Raw genomic sequence first — 25,845 nt, 5'->3', positions numbered from 1 at the left:
TAGGGCTCGAAGGAATGAAGGTAAACCTAAAGAGGTCTCCTGCTACGTCTGACGTCTGACCCAGAGTGGGCGGCTGCAAACAGAGTCTGGTTCTATGCCTATGCTAGGAGCAGAATCTTACGCTGCATTGGCAGCCCGTCCCAAAAATTCTGGGGAAGACAAAAATTTGACTAAGGCCGCATTCGTTTTCAAGCTCCATGGAGCGAGCAGAGCGTTTTTGACGTCACACTGACGTAATTTGACAGTTGGTTAAATTATGCTGCACCTTAGAATATGCCTTTAAAACACTAGACTAGGAAAACTTTGGCATTAAGATCGATGGAAAAAGGCTGAACAACCTGCGATTTGCCGACGATATTGTGTTAATCTCAGACAATCTCAGGAAAGCTGCACAAATAAAACAGGCCACGGAACAGGTTAGACTAAAGATAAACCAACAAAAAACAAACTTTATGACAAACCTGGTGCTTGGAGGCTCCTTCACACTGGACTGGAGAACTATGTAGTGGAGGAAGTTAACGAGTACAAATATTTGGGCCATGAAATAAGAATTAGTAGAGACAACCAGACGCAGGAACTTGCTAGAAGAATAGAATTGGGCTGGGCAGCGTATGGGAGGCTGAAGGATGTTTTTAATAGCGGCATACCAATAAGCCTAAAAAGTTGCGTATTACCGGTTTTTAGATATGGAGCAGAAACGCTCACCCTAACTAAAAATGTCGTATCCAAACTCAGAGTCGCCCTAAGAAAAATGGAAAGAGCAATGCTAGCTATCAGGCTGCAAGATCGTATAAGAAATACAGAAATTAGCCGAAGGACACAATCACCACACTTAAGTGTAAATGCTGCGAGATTCAGGGACGATAGATAGACCATCAGATTTGTAAATTGGAGACCCGGTGCTGATAGAACAAGCAGAGGGAAGCCTCCAACGCGCTGGAGCAGAAGCTGGCAAAAAGATAGCGGGACATTGTCCAGAGCTGCTTAAGACCAAGCAGAATGGAAACCTTTGGGGAAGGCCTATGTTCAGCAGTGGACTCAATAGGCTGGATGATGGATATTGTTGAAAAATACGCGTCACCTCCCCATATCAACTAAACATACATTGAAAATTAAACTACGTTTTAGATTAATAACTTAACAATAAGTTTTAATCGGGTTTTCAACTGACACTTAAAAAAATATTTACCTCAATCACAGATACCTATTATATACAGAATACAATAACAGCAATATTTAGTAGGTATCGATATTTACAATAAAATCAGCAAAAACAAAAAGTGACCCAGTCCGATGAATCAAAAAATCTTTGACCTAATGCTAATATTTACAAGCTAGATTTAATCACAGTAGGTTTCCAGTCAGGGTTGGTTAAGGAAATTGGTTCTACCATGGTAATTTCTGTAAACTCCAAATTCCAGTTTTTATCAATCAGCACGACTGTATGAGTCCTGAAACCAATAAAGGTCATGTTGCTAGAAGATATCTATCTAACAAGAAGATCCAGCTAAAGTATCCCATTTATAGTACTGGAAAACACTTCGCTGGTAGTATAATAAAAAACGGTTTGGTTGAAAATTTGTTAAAAGTAAAATCTTATTAGTAAGAAACATAAAAAAATCTCTGTAAAATAAAGCAAAAATGAATATATTGCTTTTATTGGCCACATTTTCTGGATGATCACCGCAAAAAAAAGTCTGAAAAGAGGCTCCTTCTTTGTTATTCGGCCTTTAAAACCTATAACAAAACATCTAAATTTAACTTTCATTTATATCAAACTTACCGGGTGCCATATCCAGCTTCACCAAACTCCACAAAAATTGATGACAACTTTTCCAAATGTAGCGGACTTCTTTTAGCAATTTCTGGATCCGGAAGATGCCTGCAACCTCATCAATTATTCATCCTATTCTATTTATTAATTTAAAGTAAACAAACTTAGTATTGTCCTTTAACAGAGCCACCAATTCTTCCTTCAATTCTTCTTTGTTTAAACCTCGTTCAATAATGTCCTGGAAAGTATTGCGTCCATTCAATACTTTCATGTACGGGCTAGAGATTGCGCTGTTTCCAAAACCCAAAGTATGTTTTCCCGTGTACTCTGAGTCAATTTGTGGGAAATTACTGGAGTGGTAAACTTTAGTTGTACCATCTTTACTGCAAATCCATTGATCAGAGTTTAAATAGGAAACAATAACAAATTACACGAATCAGATTTTAAAACTCAGGTTGTCACTTATTATCAGTCACTTATATTAATGTAATTTTATATAATGGCTGAAAAAAACTTTAAAAAATAGCGCTAGTTACAAAGTTACTTAAAACATCTAAAAATAAGAACAGAAGACAAAAGTAATATTGATTTTCAAAAAAAAAAGTTGAAAATCTTCTTTTACAACAATCATCAGCAGTCAGGAGAAATGCCAAGTGTCAATTCATAGTGCTACTTTGAGTTAGTTTGCAAAATAGTTAGTAAAAACGATCAAAATTGGGGTGCAAGCATCCAACCACCTCGATATTAAACGGGACGATCAAAAACACATTCAACTGTCCCACGAGACAAAAGTATTAGTAAGAATACCCCAGATACATCTGTTAACAGTATCTCTAAAATAGTTCTCTTCTCTCTTGTTTAAAACATTGTAATCAAGTTTATAAGCAGTGTCCTTTTGGTACCTCCACTAAAGTGAGAACAACCGTATAGGCGAGCAGTGGCGCAGTTTAATGTATAAACATTATGTAACACATGCATGACGCACGTTTTCATTTAAATTAACACATGTCCTTGATTTTCTTTTTTGTTTCTTAAACAATAAAGAAGTAAACCCCAAGTCAATATTTTAACAGGCAGCATATGTCTCCGAAGCAACCATGAATAGGCAAAAACACTCACCTTAATTCCACACCAATCAAATTGAAACCATTGTATACTAGTCCTTGTTTTCTCAATCCATTGATGTAGTCAGGAAAACTTTCCTGGCCAGTCAAGTAGTCTACAACGAGCCCACCTCGTCCTCTAGGGTTTTCAACTTTTTCATGGTTAGAAATGTTAGTCAAACAGCTGAAACAATGTTTATCTGATAAGCCATTTTCAGGAAACTTTTTCGTAACAAATCCCAGCCAGCCACCACCTTCTCGACCTGGTTCCATATCCCTTCCTGTTAAGTAGAAAGAAAAAAAAAGTCAAATATTTACTTTTTTCCATTATTAAAGTATAGCGATATTAAATCAGTATAATATTAATAGTAAACCACAATAGAGATATTATAATTAATTATTATCTTCTGAAGTTTTTATCAAATATCATATCAAATGACAATAACTAAAAAAACTTGAAACCTTGAACATATGTGCATTACTGATATAATTTTATCAAACTTGTTAAAGTATTCAGGTGGAATATTTGCTAAATTAGCAGGACAAAATCAATGATAACAATCAAGGCCTAGAAACAATATACAGACCGATAAGCCTGAGTGGTGAGTTTGGCAATCATGCTAATGCCCTATCACCTATTTACGAGTAAGCATTTCATACAACATGTATAATTTATGGAATTAATTAATTATACTACATATTCTAGCAATTGGTTATACGTATATACGTTCTGTAATGTGACTTCAAGAAGACACATGCTCTGCACACCATATTACTGGTTTGCTTCCATACAACTCGAGAAACTCCACCGATCATTTGACTATATTCCGTCTCATCTAAAAAACTCTATTTTTTGCTACAACGGCTTAATGCAGAATGAGTAATTATTTTTACATCTGGGCTCAATAAGTAATTCTTTTGACTCGTGTCGTTTTGAACCACTCTTGATAGACAAGCTTTCAACAGTGACAAATAGTTGCACAAATGAATTGCTCACCCAACTTGACAGGCAGAAGGCTTGAAACGCAGAATCGGACTGACTTGGGGCGCTTTTGGCTTTAAATCGACTATGTAAGTTTTTAATTAGGAGTTCTGGGAAACCATTATCTTACTTTTTTTACATATAATATACATACTTCTTATTTTTTACATACCCTGATGAAAAAAATAAAGTTTATGCAATTAAACCAGAAAAAATGATATACATCATCGAATTTGAAATAAAAAGGCTTTCAGAATCTGATATTAAAAGACAACAACAGCATTTAAAAAAAATGAGCTTGATGATAGTTGGTCAAAGAAAAACCATTGGAAAAAACTGACAATGCCACTTTAAAGAGCTTAAAAAGTTGCTTTAGAGAATTACTTTTAATCTAGCTCCAATATAAAACATCTCAAAAAATAAAACATAAAATCAAAAAATTCACTTTTCTCAAAATATCTGAAAAACTGAAACAAACTTTGAAGTTTTCTAGGTGTTATTTAATTAAGACCATGATTACGCAACTTTTCTCCTATTTAATTAAATCTGTATCTATAACCATTTTCAAGGCTCTTATAGTGGCCCTTTCTTTGTCCTGGACACACTGTATAGTTTTTATATTTTTTTATCCCAAGTTCCACAGTCTACAACTTTATATAAGCACACCAAATGATGTTACCTACTTAAAGATTTTTTTTTAAAACAGCAACCATCAATGCCAAACATCAATACCAACTAACAAAATGAGGTGATTATTAATTTGTGAACTTTAAAGAGTTAAAATAATAAGTCAACAAAATTACTTTTTTTCAGTAATAGAGCATATTTAAGATCACCATCAAAATGTACATAAAAATTACAGGAAATAGCATATTATAACATACCTATCTTTAAACTTACCTGCAATAATACCAGATTCATCACATTGGTAGGCTGTCCTAGCAGGCCTTCGATAGAATTCATCTCTATTGGTGGCAACAATCAGGCGATATTCATTATCTTTTGGGTCTGGGTTAGTATGAAGAAATAAGATACACATAGCTATTTGCAACTAGTTAATTCAGGGAGTAAGTTGATCAAGGTGATGAAAAAGCTAGTTCTTATATTTTGAATAAGATTGTTAAACTTTATTCCCACCTTGAACTTTACTCTGTGCAGGCTCTGATTAGAGTGAAACTAATTTAAAATGGTTTACACAATGATTGTTAAAGTATTTTGTAAATTTACTGTTTAATCTCATTGAAATTATTAAAATAAAATGTACCACTGCTACTTTTGTTTCCTTTCTGACAAAAATAAATTGATAAACGTTATCAATATCAAGGGTAATAAATGAGTAAATTTACATTATACCTTATTTTCCTTTTGTTACTCGAATTTCAATAAATTTTATTGAAAAATAGAGAAAGGGATGAGTGGCTAGGTCACCACACCACACAGATCACAGCTGATTGTCAAATGTGACAAAGACAGCAAAACAGCCATTCCCATTCATTCCTATAAAAAACAAAGATGAACATACGGTCAGCTGATTGTCACTTCCATAAACTTGTGACGTAGATCTCTGACGTCAACGCAACGCATTTTTAAAAGTTGAACTGTTGGCTGTTGGACTTATTTTGATACAAACCACAGACAAGTTTTGTCTTATTGTCTGTGTCCAGACTTGATAATCTGTGGTCCAGCCCAGTGCCACGACCCTATTATTGAAGATAAACATTTATTATAAACATATGTCAGTACATAATCGCTTTCTGTTTGAGATACAGGCTATTAAAGTTTTGAATGGTTCTTGTATTGTAAAATATGTTTTTGTTAGTGTATAATTTATATTTCCTTAGACTGTAAAACAGACCAATTTTGAAATAAAGCCCATGTCAGCCACAGCAATATTTATGGTTTACCTATTTCCCTTGAAAACGACATGGTTGAGATAGCCATTGTCTAGTGAGTTGATAGTCAGATACCAAACAGATATCCAATAATAGATACACAATACAGATGTCCGAAAGGACTTCGTCTTCGGTCTTGGGGAAATTCTGGTACTGAGAACTGAGAGTTCGGTTTCGGCAATCGCCCTACTCATACTTAGTTGATGTGTTGAGTGACGACCAATTGCCATTGATAGAAGTAGTAGTTCTGGTAGTATACACAGTAGTTAGATTGTAATTATGAGCAACATGAAAGGGGTATGGTTGTTATTGTGACATTACCAGAGATTAGTAGTGTAGAGTGTACGAAAGAGTCAGGTGCATGCAGGGACATATAGGTATATTGTCCACCTAGTCTATGTTACCACATCTTTTAAAACTTGAGTTAATTACTATTAATACTTTGATTAAAATACGTCGAGCTGTTGATGTCGTCTTGTTGTATGGGCCAGATTTTTAACTAACTGAATCCTACGGTCAAAATTCTTTTTAAAAGAAATTCGATCACGCAGGCATCCGTGATGACGTCACTCGCTTCCCGCTTCATCAAACGTAAATTCTAAAAAGTCCTCTGTGACAGTGTCACTGGTGACATTTGCTCCTCACCCCGCACTCCCCCAGCCGACCGAAACCAAACAATCAACGGATTGTTTGAAATTTTTAAATTGTTTTGCAAGTTAAGCAAAAACTCAAAATAACCACTAAAAATAATAATAAATAAGCCAAATGTTAGCAAACTCAAGTAAACAGTTAACCTGTTAGAACGAGAAGTAGATTTTACTTTGCTGGCCCTTTTGTTATAGTGGGTTCTGTGATTAAATGTTAATAAATAAAAGAATTTAGTATACAATTTCCAGGCTCACAGAGGTTTATAAAATGACTGGCTATGGGCACTGCTTGTATAATACCAATCACTTAATACCAGTGTTTGATCCAAAAGGTTCAGAAAACCGAAACATTAATATTAACGTTTTTGATAGTGGTGACAAACTAGTAAGTCAGTTTATAAACTATTTAAATTTTTATGTGTATATTTGAAAATCTTTAGGAAATTAAACTTCGAGATTTATCTGAATATTCATTCAACTATGCAGAGTTTATTGATCTTGGTGACTTTGAAGTCCTCAGACTGAAACAGTCACTTGATGTTGATTATACAGAATTTAAAATGAATGTTGTGGAAATGCTTCAACAGTTTGAAAAAAAAGAAATGTGTGTGTAGATTGATTAGATGTTGTATTAATTGTGTTTTCATGGCGATTCATTTTTAGGCTTTTAAAATGTGAGAGAACTGATACCAAGACATGCACTCTAGTGTTCTATGCTAAGTCCAAAATAAAAAATATTATATACCTTACCATAGATTTGCAACTGACCAATCCTGAGCAAATCATCAGAGAAATGCATATGGAAATAAATAAACTACAGGTATGTTTTGTTGTGTGATAATCACTAACATTTACAACAGTTTGTTTTTCAAAATTTAGGGAGATGTCAGCAAGTTTAAAAGACAACTTGCTACAAGCCAGGATGTGATTGATGAGAAAAGTGAGAAAATTAAAGACTTACAGGGAAAGATACAAGTCTTAATACAACATATATGCAAGGCAAGTGTCAAATGGTGATAGTTTTAAAGTATTTTTATTAAACCAAAGTAGTCATTTGCAGGAAGTTCATAAAATAGATACAGCCTTTACATCAAATCTCCTGCAAGCAGAACAAACCATTTATCACAATTTAACATCAAAGATAGAGAAGTTGATGATAGTAGAGGGAAGGGTGGATATTTTAATACAGGAAAATCGATTAAAAGTTGACTCTAACAATCGACTTATAAAAACTATGGACAATTTGCGTCTGGAAAATATACAAAACTATAAAACCATAGAACAACAAAACAAAGAAATTAATTCTCTAAATACTTTGAGAGTGAGCTTAGAAAGAAACATTGGTAATTTGAAACAATTACTTGAAGAGTCACAAAACCAATGTGCCACACTTGAGAGAGCTAAGGTAAGCAAGACTAGATTATACAGGATTTTTATAATTTTGGAACATAAAATCTTGGAACATACTGTAACAGCTTATTCTCCTAGTCATTTAAGAGGGAGGGTGAGGGGTAGATTGCTGAAGTATTTTGGTGTACACACTTGAGGTAATTCGAGGTATTATGAGGCACTTTGCCAGTATTACCAGCATACCATATTACCTTGTAAGGTATTTATAAGTCATTTCATATAATTTTGAGGCATTGACTTTAAGGAATACATTGTAGTAGACCAAGCAGTAGACAATATAGTGTATCAATATAAAACAAAACTGACTGCACATGTAATTATCTTATTGATTTTTTTTGTTATTTATGAAGCAAATCATAAGTTATCATACATCACTGAAATCAGAATAAAATCCAATATGGCGCCCATAAGAAAAAAGAAAGTTGATGATGACTGCCAAAAAACGAAACGTTGTGTGACAAATTTGAATCCATCATCAAATAGCTGGGGAAAAGTGGCAATGAAAAGATGTTTTTAGTTTTGGGAAATCTCTTCAAATAAGGTTAGAAATAAATAAAAACAAAAAATCCAATTTTTTGTTTTTTTTCGGATATCTTCGGAAGCACTCGGAAAATCGAAATTTTTAAAACAGAATTTGGTTGAGCTTTAAATTGCGCAACTTTGCCCCAATTTAAACTTTCTTGTGTCTCTGATAGTTTCTGAGATCCCAATGGTGAGGGTCGAATTTGAATTACCCTGTATATCTTAACTTTATCTAGGAAGAGATGCAACGAGACCTGCAACAACTGAGTGTCACACTAGCAGAGAAGGATAGTAAATTGGAAGAAATCTCGAAGGACTTGATTCAGGCCAACAATATGCTTGTACAATTCAACAATCGATTTGACGACAAAGTTCAACAGTTTGAAGAACTACAACAAGCGTTTTCAGACAAGGAAAAATTGTTAACTGATCAGAAAATCAAGACTACGCAAGTTTTGAGCAATTTTGCTGATTACAGAGCAAAATTCAATCAACATTCTTTTGATTGCTTGAATGCTGAGCTAAAGCATTCTCAACAAAAAGTACACGGATTGGAAGAAGAGTTGCGAAAAGCTAATAAAAGTATGTATTAGAGCATTATTAAAACTTTAGTCGGTTTTGAATGTAATTTCTCTTTCAGTAAATGCAATGCTTACCAAGAAAGTTTCTTCAACAGCTGTCTTAATTAGTTCATAAGTCGTGTTTTTTTTTTTGTTAATTTAGAATATAGGTTTTTAAGTTGAAACAAATTGATTTATCGAATGCTTTTTTTATACTTTTGTATCTTTAATAAATAGTTGTATTTTTTACCTAACTTTCCAAATAATTTGAGTACAGAAAATAGTGTTTGGTGTGATCAGTTTAGCTTGGAGTTTTAACTGGCCGTAACTCAGTTACCTGTAAAAGTAATAAGGAAAGATTAACAAGTTTTTCCTGAACCCGGGTAAGTGCATATATTTACTGATACAATAAGTGACTTCAACAATTTTTTAATTATGAAAACAACAATTAGGCCCAGGAACGTAGCGAGTGGCCTAAGTTCTTCGAGTGAATAAACAGGTTTGAATCACGTGTTTAATACAATATTTTATTAAATTTCTATGTATGAATTCAGTGCTATAAATTACATATTGAGAATTCAAAAATTGTATTTGAATTCAGCGCTATAAATTACGTCTGACGCGACACCTATCAGATTTTGATTAAAACTCGGAGAAATCAGAGATTGTACATTTTGGAAGTAGGTCCCTTAGATGGCACCCCTGTCTGCGACATGCGTTATAATTTTCTGTTTCACTTTAACTCGCAATTAATATAGGCAGTTGCTAAGGTAACTGACGCCACGCCTTCTCTACGCTTGTCCTTTGACAGAACACAGCTAATCCCATCAAAGATCATTTATCATCCTTGTTCAATACTTGTCTAATGTATTTAAGCGAGAAAGAGACACATACATAAACTACGACCCGACCAGTGGCGAAACGATACAATGAATCAGTCGTTGAAAAATGACGTTCATTTAGTTGGCGTCAGCCATTGTGATTGTGAGTGGCCATATTTGTTCGTCCATCTTTTATTATTATAAACAACACTCGAGTCATGGCGGACCATCCGAATGTAATGTGCGAGGTGGAAATACAACCGGACATCCAAGAATGCGTAGAAATAGAAACAATTCCAGTGGATATGAACGATACAGTGGAAACTATCGTCGAGTACGGCGAACCGATGATGGCTCAAGGCCTCGAGGGTCGGGAATTAATCTTAGAGACCCACGAAGAAATCATTGATGATTCGGGAGACCCTTTAAACATTTACGACGTGCCGGTACCCGACCAGGGCGATATGTACATAGAAGCGACGGCCGGGCCGTCCAAAAAACGGAAACACATAAAAAATCGCGGTATGATACGTAGGGAAAACGAGTTTTTGCTCAGTGACATGCACGTAGAAACCAAGCCGCGAAAATGGGAACAAAAACAAGTTCAGATCAAAACCATGGAAGGAGAGTTTTCCGTCACTATGTGGGCCTCAGGGGCAAGCGACGGTAAGTTCCCGTTTTTCTTCTATTGGGGCCTAAAAGTTTAACAAAGAGGGTTACCTGGTTTGGAATGGAATTTTTTGCCTGTAGAGCCTTTGGATTGGCTGACGCTTTTGAAGGTCAATGCGGTCATCTCTCATGAACGTTTCTAGGACCTTTTGTTCTCAATATTTCTTCTAAAATAGAAGGTTTATTAAGAAATTAGCGGAAAAACCGGGTTTGTTTTGGTTTAGAGCGGCCATACTAAATTTTCTGCCATGTTTTAAATGGCCGCATTATTTGCAATGGAGGACTGTCATGGCCGCCGCCGCCTTTATTTGAAATTCAAGCAGCTGTCTTGATTTTCTTATTTTTGTTTATTATTTTGATTTATACAGCTTTAACATAATTATTTATTACTTGCCAAGTAGCAATTTTCTACTCTTTTATCAATTTAGTGCTCTTTTATCTAGGACAATTATTTTATGCATAGTTTATGTTTTTGACTGATTTAGTACCACAGAAATGGCACAGTATTATTTTTTAATCTTTATGAGTCTATTGTTTACACTTTTAACCCACTGTCAATTATCACCTTTACACTACAGAGGACCAAATACTTGGTCCAGGGCTCTAATTCTTGAAGGCAGGCAGTAGAATTGGGGAGCGAAGTGTTTGATATAATGATAGAATGTGACAGAACTGGTTGGCAATGGCAGGTTTCTGTCAAATTATGTATTCCTTTCTCTTGATAACTCTTTTCCCTCGTTTCAAGAATCTAGAACCAGGGGGTCTAGTATGATGTCAAAAATTGACTCCCAGCTATCAAATGACATCACAACTGTGGTCCATTTCAAGTGTCCGTATTCAGATTACCTAGTATGGATTACGATTGAATGCGCCCTTTAAGGAAAAAGTGTTAATAAGTCAGAAACAGTTGAAGTTAGGTATAGGAAATGTATACATGGATTTGTTCTAAATTTAATATTATTTTTCTAAAGAAAATTGAGATAAAATGTACGATAGGGCAACCTAATGCTAACCGTAGTGGCCGATTCATATTAGTGCCAATATATGTTTATTGCAAATTTAGGAAAAAAATATGCATTAATAACTGACCTAGACTAAAGCCTGGTTTATAAAACAAAATTTAACTTTAGCATTAACTTTAGTATTAGCATTAAGAATAGAGCTAGTGGTTTTAAATTGTGATGTTCATAAACAAAATTTAACTTTAACTATAAATTTAGCTGTAACTGCTGACCTTGGTTTTACATAAAATTCTAAATTTCGTTACAGCTAATACTAAAGTTAAATCTCCAATGTTTAAATTTCGTCTTAAGATTGAATTTTTGTTTTATTTATGAAATTTCTAAACAGAAATTCAAAGAATATCCTTTTGCTATTGATTTAGTGCAGTAATATGGCATTAGGCAGCAAAACATGAAAAAAATAACATTAAAACTTTTCAGAAAACTGTATGGTTAAATTAGGGATTTTATAAACGCCCTTCTTTTTTAGTCCACCAACATTGTAAAGGAAAAAGGCGGCAACTATGCTTTAACCTCATAATTGAAGGAACATTGAATGACATCTGAAGTTGACGTACATACTGTCAAGTATTAGTTCAGTTATCCTCTGTGAATTATGCGGCGTTGCCAGACGGTTTTTTTTTTCGTTATTAATATTTAATACTTCAACTAATTTTTAGTGTTTTTAATCATAAAAATATGTTTGGTAGCCTAAATATCCGATTAGTAAGTATATGGTAACTAATTGTACTGCATTGTTAATAGTATAACTCATTGTGGAACAGTGTAACAGCTATTTAAGACTATATTTGACAACATTGCAGAAGGTAAATTGTGGCTCCTCCACCAAATCATTGTAAATTTTTGGATTTTTATGGGAGTTTTATATGCAAAAAAAATTTGGTGACCAAACTCGTGGATGCTTAATGTTTACAAGACCCAAAATATGTTGCTTATTTTGCTTGATTAATCCTTAATTTAACTTAGGTTAGGATTATCCAGATTATCCACTTCAACAAGATGATTATAAAGTGTAAAATAAGCATTTTCCATTAACATTTAATCTGGATCAGAGTTCTTAAGTCAATAAATCTTTGAAATTAAGAGGATTGGTTGAACTGTGATTTCTAAACTAAACTCAGTTAATGAAACCCTTCTATTTTATGAAAACCCATTACTTATTTATTATCTGAACAATAGGAATTTCAACCTCAGTTTGTCAGTGCTTTGTATTACAATTTTAAAAAATGTTGGTTCTTTTTACTTATTGTGACTTGGGTTTTGCCCTTAGGCATCCTCAGACAAATAGGATGTTAAAAAGACTTTTCAACTACAGGTAAAAACAACAGTAAATCTTAAATTTATTAAGTTATTTATTATACATCTTAAATTTATTGTTGTTTGTAGGGGTGCAGTAATAATGTCTTGCAGTGAAATGCCTAAGAGCTAACCCAGGTCACAATTTTAAGCAACAAATATCCGTATACAGGTGTGGTAAATCCAAAACCGACCATAGGAAAACCGTGTAACTGACAGAGAAACGTAGATAATTGCATGCGTGGGACAAAGACAGAAAACGAAAAAAATACCAAGTAGGCCATATTTTCAGTACGCTGTTGCCAAAATCCAATACCAATCCAATACATTTTGTCGACGGAAACTAGTTTGCTGTGTGTTGTACTTTCCAGGACAAATGTTCTAACCAATTTGTTTAAGCTGGACTTGATTGTGTATACTAAAAAGCTCTATCTATACATATCTGGATCAGGAATGAACCTTTCTTTGTTTTTCACTCACAACTTGCAATCAACTACACGAAATAATAAAAAAAAAACATATTTCTTACTACATCTGCATACGTTTGTGTAGAAAATGAAAACCGCTAACGCCGTCATTAAAAGTGACATTTTAGGCTTTCTAGTATAGAGGGCGGTGACTCATTGGCTAGCAACGTCGCAATTAAAGTTGAAAGTTGCCAAAAATGTCAATAATTTTGGCAATTGACATTGGCTTTTAAGGTTTTGTGTTTTGTTCTTCAAATATTCAAAATAAAGAAAAACCTTTGTCCTTCCACTGTATTCTGCAACTAGATTGTGTTCGTAAAATTAACACAAGAAAGAAGAACCAGGATTTTTTTTTAACCAAATAAGGAGCAAGTAGGGTCAGTTTTTTGAAAGATGCAACTGGCTTTCAGTAGACCATCTTTTTGTTCAAACTTGTTGAATTATGTTCTAACTAGGTCTATTTTAACGATAAACCATTCAGAATTTATTCTGTGGTGCGACTATGTCTATTGAGATGATAAAACTGATGAAAGATCCAATCCTGAATGCAGAATGCTCTAGCAGTGAATCGTTAGTGTTTTGACTGTGGGTTTCTAAAAGAACATGTTACAGCCAAAATATCATTATACAGTCAACTTTAAATAACCTATAAACAGTTAAAAAGCTTAAAAATTATTTATAAATATGAAATTAGATGGGTTATGGTACGAAAACCATAAAAATAGTTTGCCCGTTCGACACCAGATGGCACTGAAATAGTTTTTGTGTTTCAGTTTTTCAACATGGAACCCGCATTTCTTAACTTTGTGTATTTTGTGGTTACCATAGATATATTTGCACAGTTATGTTTTACAGGGGTGGGCATAAGTCACCTGGCAGCCTTGAAAACAGTTCATGCGTCAGACCCACCACTCTCGCTCGGAATTTCTTGAATTTTTGCAAATTTGCCAGGCAATAAGTCACCAGGCATAAGTCACCTTGGGCATAAGACTTATGCCCAAGGATATTAAACAGTATCTACAGGATTGCTCGATCGGCCGATTTTGTTTCCCGGCGGCGAATGAATTCTGACGTCACAGTGGGCCTTCGGGTGCACAATACGCTAAATATTCGCCCGAGATGCTATGTACGAGATCATGTTCGTGAATGATCGACTGCAATCGCGCATCGCGCAAAACAATCGCGCAAACGCGAGAGACCCATGGTGACGTAAAAATCGTCACCGGCCCGAGCCGATACCGGCAAGATTGCGCTTATGCACCGCCCTCTGTACAAGAAAGCCAAGAAGGTGCATGCCAAAAATTCCAATATGGCCGAAATATGGGATTGACAGTTTGCATTTGTTTGTATTGTGGAAATTGAGTTTTTGGATGATTAAATTAATTTTTAAGGTTTAAAGTCAAGACTTGGGATTACTTGCCAAAGTAATTTTTGTATGCTATTATATATTGTTGTTTATATGTTTATTGTTCTAGTGAAAGTGTAGTTTGTGTTCATTTTATTGTGTTATCACTTTTGTTATTGTTTCTTCATTGTTCTATAATTTGTTGTTGGTTTTTTAACTTAAATTCTATTGCCTCTACAATATGCCGTCCACTGGTTGTTTGCCAAATTTCTAAAAGCAATTTGGTGAAAGGCCCAAAAGTGTCAGTCTTTTACTTTCCAAAAGACCCTGCTCGAACCCAACAGTGGTTGAAAGCTTTGAAGTGGAATGATTTTACTCCAACACAATACTCAGTGGTAAGTACAATATGCTTTCTCATTCAGTAAAACTTATTGCCTCTTACATACATTGGTATGTGACTTATGTGAGTTACATTTTGAGACCGCCTGCATTTTGAGAGCAACAAAGGTTTACTCTGAAGAAACAGGACAGCTTTTAGAAGTTCTATTGGCACATTTACATTTTAAAAGAAAGGTCTTGGTAATAATATAAAACCCATTTACCAGTTTTGCTTACCTAGATTCAAGAATTTCCAAATTTTCTTTGATTGAGCAGTTTTTACATTAGTTTGTTCCTACTTTCCAAGACAAAGGGTTCTAACCAAACTGGCTTTGGCTGGACTTTATTGGATATAAAAAGCCATATCTATACATATCTGGATCAGGAATGAAGCGTTCTTTGATTTTTCACTCACAACTTCTAATCAACTACACGAAAAAAAAAAATATATATTTTCTACTGCATCTCCATAGGTTTGTGTACAAAAAAAAATCCGATAACGCCGCCATTAAAAGTCACATTCTAGGCTTTCTTGTAAAGAAGGCGGTGGCTTATGGGATTAAGCACTCCTGTACTGTTTACCGTCCTTGACTTATGCCCACCCCTGTATTTTCTTCAACCTCAAAGGTACCTTGATGTAAATACACCTGCGTACAGCACCCTCTGTCGGCCTCTGAATGAAATACAAACTAATTTATCTGTATCTGTCAAGTCAAGTATATTTCATATGTCATATGCCTTAATAGACGTAGCCATTAGTATTTACCTAGGTCAATAAATGTATTTAAATGTTTCTATCGCAATTACGTATACATCTCCCTACAAAAAACTTCAATTTAATAAGGCGCGCTAGATATAAATACATCTTATCTATACTGCAAAATAATTTCTTCCAAGTTTTATATCTGTTGATTGGATATAAAATTATCTTCAAGAATTTACTACGTTATTAATCCTAATTATGTTTTTCACTTCGTACACATCGATCAATATTACATTCTGCATTCTGTTATTATAAACAATGGTTTATTATTGCTTTATTGTAAATTTTGCTATAGTATCAACAAATCATATTTTTACTGGTTTCCTAAATGCCTTTTAATAATTATAGTAATTAAGATACCAAGAGCAGTATAAGGGCATTATTTCCTATAATTCAGTGTTTAATGTCCGACTGTCATTCTGTAGATATTTATTTAAAAAATGGTCAGAGGCATTATTTTTTATAATGATCACCTGAGGGCATTATGAAAAATAACGCCTTAGGGCATTATTTCTTGATAATTAACCTTAACAGGTGTCATTATTGATGCAATATTTTATTTTTTTTTGTAAATAAAAATTCGAGATTTGAACGATTTTATTTAAAAAATAATGGTATACCCTCTTTAATCAAAGAAATTTGAAGTTATATTGATTAAACATCATATTTGTGTGATTTTCACGGAAAAACTTATTTACAGATGAAGGCTCTAATCCTGAACCAGATCCGGACTACACCGAATACATGACGGGCAAGAAATTGACACAAGATGGCATTCCAGGCCTGGACCTTTCCGATCCTAAACAACTAGCCGAATTCGCTAGACCGGGCTTGAAAAGTCCAAGAGTACGGCGCCCTAACCAGGACATGTCCGAACGGACCATCGGTAAGGGAAAGGCGCGCTTCGCTCCAGACTTGACGTCTTCTGTTGTAGCGTGTCCCCATAAGGGTTGCAACAAAATGTTCAGGGACAATTCCGCGATGAGAAAACACTTGCACACGCACGGTCCTAGGGTTCACGTATGTGCCGAATGCGGAAAAGCTTTTGTCGAGAGTAGCAAATTGAAACGACATCAGGTTTGTGTAGACAATTCAGTTTTTTTTTTGCAAACAGTGTTCAGTAAGGCTATTTCCAGTTGGTACATACTGGCGAGAAACCGTTCCAGTGTACGTTTGAGGGATGCGGCAAGCGGTTCAGCTTGGACTTTAACTTAAGGTTAGTTTTTCTTATTTCGTAGAATATTCTTTATTAGTACCAGAACAGTTTTTCTGCTAAATTTCTTACGGTTTGTTTTCCTTCTTACGAGGCCCAACTACTTCGCGATTTTATAGCGACCAGGTTGAGGAATCAAGTTGCTTCTGAATTTTCTCCTTCGTCAATCAAATACTTCTTTGTGTATCACGTTGCCAGAAAGATTTTTTTTTATTCCCTAATCCTTTTGAAAATTGCTAAAACTATATGTTGTGCCTCTAAAAGCAAAATCAAAAAAGTTATTTAAATTTCATATTGAATTAAAAAGATACGACCTTAGAAAACTAATAATTTATTATACTATTTATGTAATAAGTTTAAAAATCTGTATGATTGCAAATAACTAATTAATAATAATTACATAAACTGGTTGACAAGAAATATAACATTAATGGACTACACGAACCTAGTATTAGGGGACTTTACCAGAGCCAGTTAAACCAGAAGTTGGATAACGACTATTTGATACTAGGAACTGAGGACCTCTACTCACATATAATGGAATCCGTAAAATCGGCTGGAAATTAAGTTTTGGGTATGGACGGTACCTTTCTCTTTAAAAAACATAATGACATAACCTGGAATGAAGAACTACAACATCAAAGAACAACAAAGCAAAAATCATATCAGAAATGGCTAAATACGAAAGACCTAGATGATAGTACAACCTACAAGAGACAGCAGACTAAATTTAAGAACATGACAAAGAAGAATAAAAACGACACCTGGGAAAGAAAATGTATTGAAGTGAACAGCTACCTAGGAGGAACAAGATCATCGGAAGCCTGGAAAATAATCAGAAATCTAAAATCCAACACCGTAAATAAAGTAAACTTCCGACCAATTCAGATGAAGAAGAAACTCAAGAAGATAGAGTGCCATATCTTACAAACTCTCCAAAAGCGTATCAAGCACAGGGCCCACGAGTGGACGTTAGCGAAGCGTCGATACGAAAAGCAATTGAATCGATGAAAAATAAAAAAGCTAGCGGACTAGAAGGAATACCAGCGGAATTACTGAAATTTGGGACAGCAAAACTCATAAAGCATATAAGGGAACTATTTTCCAGATATATTGACGGCGAAACAATTCCCTCTAAATGGAAAGAAGCATGGATTACCCCGATTCACAAACTATAGGTGTATATCTCTTACCAGTACAATGAGCCGTCTCTATGGGAAAGTTCTTAGAAACTTTATAGAGGAAGAGTACAGCCCTCTGGAAATTGAAGAACAAGCTGGTTTTCGAGCTCTTGTCTGGACCACATATTTAGCCTTCTCCAACTAAATGAAAAGAAAGTCGCCAGGAACAGAGAGGCGTATCTTCTGTTTGTCGATCTTACAAAAGCATACGACACCATACATACCTGTTCAAAAACTATGGCAAGTACTAGAGAGGTCCCGAATTAATGTCACGTTAATAGCTGCGGTCAGACAACTATACGACCATTCTAAGATAAAATTGGAAAACAAAATCTCAGACAGCTTTCCAGGCTTAAGGCAGGGCTGTTGTCTCTCTCCCACATTATTTAAAATCTATCTGAACGAAGCTTTGAGGCGATGAAGAAGATCATGTAGTGGGATGGGCATACAAATAAGTGATAACAGAACCTTATACACCCTGCACTTTGCAAATGATCAAGTTGTTATCGCACAAGACAAAGAGGACTTAGAGTATATGACAAGAAAGCTATTAAAAGAGTACGAAGAATTGGGGGCTGTCGGTAAACCGTTCCAAAACCAAATATTGATGTATTGGAGACGACAGAGATGACCTGCTCCCACAAGAAAACGAAACGATAAGCTGCTGTACTGAATATACATACCTGGAGACAAAAGTTGATAACGGAAGTCGTACAGAGAAAGAAATAGAGAGCCGAATTATAAAAGGGAAAAAGGCTGCCTGAACTCGATCCTGTGGTCCAAATATATCTGTCGAAAAGAAGCACCTCTTATACCACTCAACGGATGTGAAACCTGGCAATTAACAATAAATTCAGAGCGCCGGCTACTATCTTTAGAAATGGACTTTTGGCGTAGATCAGCAGGAAGGTCGAGATTGGAAAAAGCAACCAATGACAAAATTACGGAAATTATGAAGGTAGAGACAACTATAGTAGATGAGATCCAACATAGACAACTAATTTGGTATGGACATGTGGAGAGGATGGAACTTACTAGAATACCTAAGCAGATCCTCAAATGGACGCCTACAGAAAAGAGGAAAAGAGGAAGACCCAGGGCGACATGGACTGGATCTTCGAATGACGATTCGCAGGCGTACATGATGTCATGTTATGTTAAGCTGGGTGCTTATTCTATAGGAGCCTAGCTAGATCAGATGAGATTTCTCTCATGATTCAGGCCATAGGAGTGAAATCTCATCTCATTTCACTAGGCTCCTATAGAATAAGCACCTTGGTAAAAAGCAGAATATGTTTATATTCTTTCGGACAAATTAAATCAGTGTCGTTATTATTTTATTTGAATTGTGTAGCCTTAGTAAACCTGCAAAGTAAGGTAAGCAGCAACCCTCTGTATGTCACATGAAACATCTCATAAGCTCAAGAAAATTTGGTTAAAATTGTTTTTTTTTTGTTATATCAACGAAAGTAGTAAGCTGTACGATCAGAGAATTGTTAACAGGTTGACAATGTTTATCAGTGACTAACTAAAATAGTGGGTTTGGTGATGAATTCATACCTAAAATAGTTATTTTTGTAACAAGTGCGTACTGCTCTCCAAATTTCTTCTGCTAAACTTAATGTAAAAATAACCTTTTTAAATAAAACTTATGTTTTAATGTAATATAATTTCTTGCAGAACGCACGTGAGGATACACACAGGCGACCGGCCGTACGTCTGTCCATTTGACGGTTGCAACAAAAAGTTTGCTCAATCTACAAACCTCAAGAGCCACATTTTGACTCATGCAAAAGCAAAGTAAGTTGTGAGTTTGGTATTTTGTCTTTGAAATATTACCTACTAGGTGCAATAATTTAATTTTATTGTTCAGGTCGAGAAATAACATTCAAAGTAGACCGTCAAATAATATGCAAATGATTCAGTCAAACTTTGTCCAAGTGGAAATGGGCGACCCCGAATACATCGTTTATACGGATTAGTAGTAATAACTTAAGTACAAATCAGGATTTCTATTGTACAGACTGAACTAGTTATTAAGTTGTAAAGTTGCTAATCTTTCCTACATCCGGGAAGGGAAAGAAGGCAAAATCCCATACAAAAACTACCTTGTAAAAAAACCAAATATAGTTAGGAAGTCTTTTTCGCTTAGGTACAGTTGAGTTATTTTTTTTATTTGACAGTTTGATCTGAAGGTTAGTAATTTTGATTTTCATTGTTTAGAAATCTGTAAGATTGATGGACTAAACTGCCATCAGTTTTATTTAAGTTAGGTTCTCTAGGTATATTCAATTTTGATGGGATCAAGATGGTCATTTTGGTTAATTTCAAACAAAACGGGTAAAGATGGGAGATTTACAAACGTGGCGCCTGGAGGTGATAAAATGGTGTTTTTGCTCAATTAATAAATTAAGTGCTTTATTGTCGAAAGTAAAGTAAAATTTATTGATAAAGCTAATAGACCTTACAACTATCATAAAGTAAATATTCACTTTACACAATTAGTTGATTACAAACTATCCATGGTTATTCGCTGGGTATTTTTTCAACAATAACTATCCGTTTTTGCCAACAATCAGTAATAACACACATACAGGATAAAAATAAACATGAGAAAATGTTTGCACATAACCAGATTTTTTTGCAGAATCCAAGCACAAAAGCAAAAATATGTTACTAGATTTAAAATTTGTACCTTTTAGAGCGTCCCAGCTTATGTAGAATAATGACAGAACAAAACAGTTCTAGAAAAGACCTTTTTTCCGGTTAAAAACTTAGAACTACTTCTTCGTGTTTAGCTGAAACTTAAAATTATCCACATTTTCATCAACCCATTTTTTTCGCCAATAAGACTTTGGGATAAAAAAAAATAATGGGTAAATAAAGATTCGCTAGAAAATATTTTCGTTAGTTAAAAATGACCACCAGAAGCCATTTTCTGCAACTTTTTTATAAAAAATTTGCAAATTTTTTAAAAACCAAACTAAACAGTTTTTGTTCACATTTTTACAGAGAACCAGTTTTTCTATCATTTTTGTAAAACACAATTATTTCAAAATGTTTTTGCAATAACCTGCTGTAACTTCTTGGCGGTTTAACCAATTTTAACAAATTTGGTATCGTTGAAAAGAGCATTCCTTGGGCAATAAGAATCAACCAAAACATAGTTAATGTAGTTGAATCATTCTCCGCCGAAGGGCTAGCTTTGAGACCATGATCCAAATAAATTAAAAAAAAAAACTGGAAATTGGAAGTTGTTATGCAAAATTTATAGAAAATACAGTTTTAAAATTTGATATGGCAGTTACGCGCTCTGGTGGTCATTTTTGCAACTTGTAAATATTTTCCAGGGATTCTTCAAGTTCGATTTATTCATTATTTTTTTTAACCCAAAGTCTCATACGACAAACGGTGATATTGGCCGAGGAACAGTCTTATTGGGTCACTCGGTACAATTCCGCTCATCAGTTCTGCCTTCCGAAGGAATTCAAGAATCATTCTGATAAACATTTCTGATTTCTGCTATGTATATTTGTTCCACTATACATATATCTCTCAAAGGCGTGATATCTAGGCCCCTGCAGAGCCTCACATTCACGTATTAAGTGGAGAGGCGTTTTATTCTCTAAACCGCGTAGCCTGCATTCAGGTGTTTTCAGTTAGTCCCTACTCAAGTGCAAAAGTTCTGTTGCTCTTTTTCTGGTTCTGCCTCATATAAACATTCAAGTCCGTTCCAGTGTATGTGTCATGTTGCTTCCTTAATAGGTCCACTATTTCTTCATTGGTTTCATTCACATGGGTTTTAGCTCTATAAGTTTATCTCTTGCTCTCTTAACTAGAAGGTCGGAAGGTAAGAATTACATTTCTTTAGTTGTTTTGGTGTCCTTTTGTCCAAAGAAGGTATATTTTATTGTGTTGACCAATGCATGCCAAGGTGTCGAAACATTTTTAGCCGTTTTGGAACGTATTTCAATAGATTTGAACTCGAGTTTAAGGACAGATTAGATAAGTTTAGTTTAGACTGTGTTAGTTTGCATCTGATCTGTCAAATTCAAACCTAAACTTAGCTTAAGTTGTACTTAAAATCGAAGTGTCGGTGAACAAGTCAATTTTTTGTGGAGAAGGCTGAGTGAGTGTTCTTTCCCATCATTTTTACACATACACCTCTACTTTGAGAAAAATTGATTACTACTTCAAGTTACTGCTGTTATTTCTGCCTGGAATACGGTTGCCATGCTACTTAGGTTTATAACAATATTATTCCCTTCTCCTTTTGCCTGACATCCTGCACCTGTACTTTTGGTTGTTTCCGACCCATCTGTATACCAAATGGCAGTTTTCCCACCAAGTATTCTTTCTTCATTTCTATCCATTGCCTTAGGTCGGGAGATTACCCGATAAAGTTTATTGAATATTAGTGTCTTCTTTATTCTGTCAGACGGCATCATACAGATGTGGTGGTATTCACGTTTTATAAATACCAGGTGTCCAAGAGCACCCTGTCCATAGGAGATTAGGAGATTAACAAAAATGAGAAAATTTAAACTTTTTAACTGCACTGTATAAGCGGTTTTCGAGCAACCGTATCAGCAACAATGACCTGTTTATCCGTATTATCAAAATTTTTGAAACCGTTTCTCGTGCATATTGACGTTTCAAGGTAAGAGATACTCCCTCTGGTGATCAGTTTTGAAAACAGTCTCGGGCATTCCAGCTGTCATATTTCCCTTTGTTTACATTGATTTTGGTTAGGAATTTAGCACTGGTTTCATAAATATGAAGTGACAGTGTCATATTATTTATAATGTTAGGTTAGGAACTGGTTGCCCGATTTTAGTTCAACTGGCGCTGCGATCTTAACTTGAAACGCCAATAGTTACCAAATTTTTTTAAAATTAAATATTTATGTCAAAATTGGCGTATTTTATTTGCGCTTCAAATAACACCGTTCCATCAGCCTTCCTAGAAGTCTGTATTAAAGGCAAATATGAAAAACTGTCTTTTTCTTTAATCGTATTTTTTAACACCACTCGTATATTATATAATCAAAATTTGTAAAAAAAAACAACATTTTACAACTTTCAGGTTTGTTATTGGAGGTTTTAGTAAAAACCTACTTTATTAAAATAAATTCTTTTTTTTTGTTTGAAGATATCCGTGATACCCAAGATCTTGATCACATTGAACTTATGTAAGAAAATGTCAAACGTCAATTCTTACAAATTAAAAACCCCGATTTACTATAACAATGACATTTAAATATAATGAATTGTTCAATTATTCTTGATAGACTTATAGTTTGTTACTTTATTTCTATTGTATTAAGCTCTCGTTAAAATATTTAATTCTAATATTGAATCTTAATTCGGTCCTAAATGCGTGTGTGATTAATAAATTCTAGTTTAATAGGATTGCTGCCTTTACTGGCATGAGCGGCGGCATACACCTCATTTATGGTTTTATATTTAATTAATTAAGTTTAATTCTATCTAGTAAAGAGGAAAACGATGAAACTTATTGACTAACTAAACTTTACATCTTATCGGAATAATACTCGTTTTCCTACTTATTGAGCACCAATTCAATAATGTATAGTTAAAAAAACAAGTTGTACATTTTGTGAGAAAACCGTGTAGATTTAAGTGCATGTAAGAAAGTGTACATAAAATACAAAATAAATTTCTACTTAAACATTCAGCGGATTGAGTTTCTGTGCAAAAGTTGTGTTATTTTCTCAAAAATAGTTATTTGTATATCTAGGCCGCAAAATGGTATTTTTTTCGGCCGAAAGAAAGTTTGGCATCATCAGGATTTAAAAGCGTTTTCGTGTAGTATTTGATATAAAACGTGTTTCTGAGAATTGCGACAGTTATTTTGACAATTATTACGTGACGTCTAGCTAAATAGTGTTCTACAATCACGTGACAACTGTCACTCACGTCGAAACTGTCAAACCATGCTCAAAAGTTGCAAAAATCAGGGTTTAAACGTCTTCTTGCAAAGTATTCGATATAAAGAGTGTTTTTTAGATTTATGATTTTTGACAATGGTCACGTGACTGCCTAGCTAAATTATCTTTTAAAACCACGTGATATCTGTCACTAATGTCAAAAATTAAAAAAACAATTATTAACGAAAAAATAAAAAAATCTGTATTTTTGAAGTACGACTTTTATAGCAAGAAAGGGTAAACTGGCTCAGCGAGAAAAGTAAATTCCTTTCAGTTAAAATATCACTTAAATAAAACTTTCTGGTGTAGCGAACATTTTTTCTTAATACAGGGTGTACTGCTTAGGAGTTAATGGAGATCTGATAGACGTTTCATTCACTATTTTATATTTGCAGATGCGGCTGTGTCAAGTGACACAAAATAAGAACTCGGTGTACTGTCAGTTCAAAAACTAAGTTCAGTCAGAAACAAGACGTTCGGTTATTCCTCTTTTCATTAATCTGACAGTAATCACGTGATTGCGTTAATCGTATACGATGGAGTGTTACGTGACAATTGGCAAACGTTTGCTTGGTGTAACGACGAATAATGGAACACGGAAAGCTCATCCAGTGTAGCAAACCAATTTTTTTTTTAGCAGCAGCTGTATGTGAAATTAAATTAAGTGATAAGAATTACCGATATTAATAAATATTCTGTGGTGATAATAATATTAAAAAACGGCTAGTTGATAGAAACAACTAACTGAACAACAATAAATTAGTAAGAACAATTAACATATGGGAACGTGGGTTTTCAATCTTCACCCACAGTACTATCAATTTAATATCATTTTTCTAATAGATATTTGTTTTAAGATATTTTTAGTTCAAATAGCAACGTTTTTAATTGACACAATTAAACTAACTTTAATTCATAACACTAAATACGAGTTTTTACAGCAAACTTAACCCTCACATTATAAATTAAATAACGTACTTTAAAAAAAATACTGGAATACATTAATTATAAACTAAAATAAAAAATTCATTTTACTCACATTTTGAATAGGGAATCACTCCTCATGGGGTAAACTTTTTGTGAACTCTATAACATTTTGGACGTTTTTTTCTTTACCCCGCACGATCCACGTAGTAATTTTATGCATAGCTTCCCAAGCTTCACGCATTAAATTGTTACCTAAAACTAAAGAAGAAATATTAACGTTATTATAAAAAACAAACAATTCAATTCATACAGGGTGTCCAGTAAGAGCATGATCACGACATTCTTTAGATCGAAAGGTGACGATTTGACGTAATTGTCATTATAAAAAAATCTATTAATATATAAATAGATTTAATGATATTTAGATTGTTAGTAGAAAGCGAAAACGCTCTAGGACAGAAAATGATTCACTTTCTGTACACGTGCGGCAAATAACCACTTTCTTCTTTGAGCAGCGCACCGAAAATGGGCACTTTCGTGCGTTCTCACGGAAAAGGTACATTTTCTCGACAATAAATCAGTCGAGAAATAGACAGTTTTCAGAGTAGTATAATGAAAAAAAAAATCAACTAAAAGTGTTACCTGGATGATCATATGGCACGTTCACAGGTAAAAATTCATCATCTTGATCCAGTTTAAGCTTTTTTGGTGAGGGTTCGTCACACAATTCAGCAACAGGACGCAATTGTGTTGGTTGTGCCTGTTTACATCGAAAATGGATAGTTAGTTCTCGCGGAGCCAGTTTACTCGTACATCATCAACTTATGATAAGAAAGCGTACATGCAATATTGATTTCTTCCTTGTCTATCGCTAACTTTTAGAAAGTGTAAATGTCTTCCACAAAAAAAACATTCACTGATTA

At 34.4% G+C, this 25,845-nt stretch overlaps 4 protein-coding genes and 1 long non-coding RNA gene across 15 annotated transcripts in view; 3 read left to right on the top strand and 2 right to left on the bottom strand.

Annotated features, from left to right (window-relative positions):
* Positions 1 to 1,122: 1,122 nt before the first annotated feature.
* Tango2 (transport and golgi organization 2) lies at positions 1,123 to 10,519 on the bottom strand. Of its 4 annotated transcripts, none has more exons than XM_081976254.1 (6): positions 10,432 to 10,519; positions 4,760 to 4,867; positions 2,894 to 3,158; positions 1,939 to 2,157; positions 1,784 to 1,882; positions 1,123 to 1,451 (listed from the first exon to the last, which is right to left on the bottom strand). In XM_081976254.1, the coding sequence occupies exons 1-6, from the start codon at positions 10,502 to 10,504 to the stop codon at positions 1,328 to 1,330; spliced, it is 888 nt and encodes a 295-aa protein (XP_081832380.1). In that variant the 5' UTR covers positions 10,505 to 10,519; the 3' UTR covers positions 1,123 to 1,327. The 4 variants fall into 4 exon arrangements, with proteins under 4 accessions (XP_081832380.1, XP_081832382.1, XP_081832383.1 ...); XM_081976256.1 differs by lacking the exon at positions 10,432 to 10,519 and adding an exon at positions 5,213 to 5,348 and having other exon boundaries at positions 4,760 to 4,910; XM_081976257.1 differs by lacking the exon at positions 10,432 to 10,519 and adding an exon at positions 5,213 to 5,231.
* Positions 3,155 to 5,749, top strand: LOC145726933 (uncharacterized). Of its 2 annotated transcripts, XR_014177744.1 has the most exons (4): positions 3,155 to 3,522; positions 3,584 to 3,948; positions 4,566 to 4,607; positions 4,673 to 5,749. It is a non-coding gene; the product is annotated as an uncharacterized LOC145726933 (long non-coding RNA). The 2 variants fall into 2 exon arrangements; XR_014177743.1 differs by having other exon boundaries at positions 4,566 to 5,749.
* On the top strand, positions 6,343 to 9,144 carry LOC145726927 (uncharacterized). Of its 3 annotated transcripts, none has more exons than XM_081976244.1 (8): positions 6,343 to 6,592; positions 6,656 to 6,783; positions 6,839 to 7,002; positions 7,062 to 7,218; positions 7,278 to 7,401; positions 7,463 to 7,803; positions 8,567 to 8,912; positions 8,971 to 9,144. In XM_081976244.1, exons 2-8 carry the CDS (start codon positions 6,667 to 6,669, stop codon positions 9,024 to 9,026), a joined length of 1,305 nt encoding a protein of 434 aa, XP_081832370.1. In that variant the 5' UTR covers positions 6,343 to 6,592; positions 6,656 to 6,666; the 3' UTR covers positions 9,027 to 9,144. The 3 variants fall into 3 exon arrangements, with proteins under 3 accessions (XP_081832370.1, XP_081832369.1, XP_081832368.1); XM_081976243.1 differs by having other exon boundaries at positions 6,344 to 6,592; positions 6,648 to 6,783; positions 7,278 to 7,397; positions 7,459 to 7,803; XM_081976242.1 differs by having other exon boundaries at positions 6,345 to 6,592; positions 7,278 to 7,397; positions 7,459 to 7,803.
* On the top strand, positions 9,840 to 23,742 carry pho (pleiohomeotic). 3 transcript variants are annotated; one of them, XM_081976248.1, is made up of 6 exons: positions 9,841 to 10,377; positions 16,352 to 16,537; positions 16,586 to 16,728; positions 16,788 to 16,867; positions 19,726 to 19,845; positions 19,919 to 23,742. In XM_081976248.1, the coding sequence occupies exons 1-6, from the start codon at positions 9,930 to 9,932 to the stop codon at positions 20,025 to 20,027; spliced, it is 1,086 nt and encodes a 361-aa protein (XP_081832374.1). In that variant the 5' UTR covers positions 9,841 to 9,929; the 3' UTR covers positions 20,028 to 23,742. The 3 variants fall into 3 exon arrangements, with proteins under 3 accessions (XP_081832375.1, XP_081832374.1, XP_081832373.1); XM_081976249.1 differs by having other exon boundaries at positions 9,840 to 10,377; positions 16,352 to 16,728; positions 19,726 to 19,852; XM_081976247.1 differs by having other exon boundaries at positions 16,352 to 16,728.
* LOC145726923 (uncharacterized) overlaps positions 23,177 to 25,845 on the bottom strand; it is a 17,405-nt gene continuing 14,736 nt past the window's right edge. For all 3 annotated transcript variants that reach the window (XM_081976235.1, XM_081976236.1, XM_081976234.1), the window contains 2 exons: positions 25,565 to 25,682; positions 23,177 to 25,180 (listed from right to left, as the gene is read on the bottom strand). In XM_081976235.1, coding sequence (XP_081832361.1) covers positions 25,050 to 25,180; positions 25,565 to 25,682 — 249 coding nt within the window. In that variant the 3' untranslated portion in view covers positions 23,177 to 25,049. The remainder of the gene's footprint in view (positions 25,181 to 25,564; positions 25,683 to 25,845) is intronic.

Source organism: Ips typographus, linkage group LG3, assembly GCF_016097725.1.
Source record: "Ips typographus isolate SLU linkage group LG3, UJ_Ityp_2.0, whole genome shotgun sequence".
NCBI classification, from domain to species: Eukaryota; Metazoa; Arthropoda; class Insecta; order Coleoptera; family Curculionidae; genus Ips; species Ips typographus.
This window is presented reverse-complemented; position numbering and strand designations above follow the sequence as displayed.

Excerpts from the sequence above, each read along its gene's own strand:
- Tango2 (XM_081976254.1), bottom strand. The coding sequence starts at position 10,504 with ATGACCGCATTGACCTTCAAAAGCGTCAGCCAATCCAAAGGCTCTACA. Across the intron at positions 3,159-4,759 it reads TGAATCTGGTATTATTGCAG|GAAGGGATATGGAACCAGGT; the intron begins GTAAGTTTAAAG and ends TCTACTTAACAG. Across the intron at positions 1,452-1,783 it reads GAAGCTGGATATGGCACCCG|GACTCATACAGTCGTGCTGA; the intron begins GTAAGTTTGATA and ends TATTGGTTTCAG.
- LOC145726927 (XM_081976244.1), top strand. The coding sequence starts at position 6,667 with ATGACTGGCTATGGGCACTGCTTGTATAATACCAATCACTTAATACCA. Across the intron at positions 6,784-6,838 it reads TTGATAGTGGTGACAAACTA|GAAATTAAACTTCGAGATTT; the intron begins GTAAGTCAGTTT and ends GAAAATCTTTAG. Across the intron at positions 7,804-8,566 it reads CCACACTTGAGAGAGCTAAG|GAAGAGATGCAACGAGACCT; the intron begins GTAAGCAAGACT and ends AACTTTATCTAG.
- pho (XM_081976247.1), top strand. The coding sequence starts at position 9,930 with ATGGCGGACCATCCGAATGTAATGTGCGAGGTGGAAATACAACCGGAC. Across the intron at positions 10,378-16,351 it reads GGCCTCAGGGGCAAGCGACG|ATGAAGGCTCTAATCCTGAA; the intron begins GTAAGTTCCCGT and ends ACTTATTTACAG. Across the intron at positions 19,846-19,918 it reads TTGACTCATGCAAAAGCAAA|GTCGAGAAATAACATTCAAA; the intron begins GTAAGTTGTGAG and ends TTTATTGTTCAG.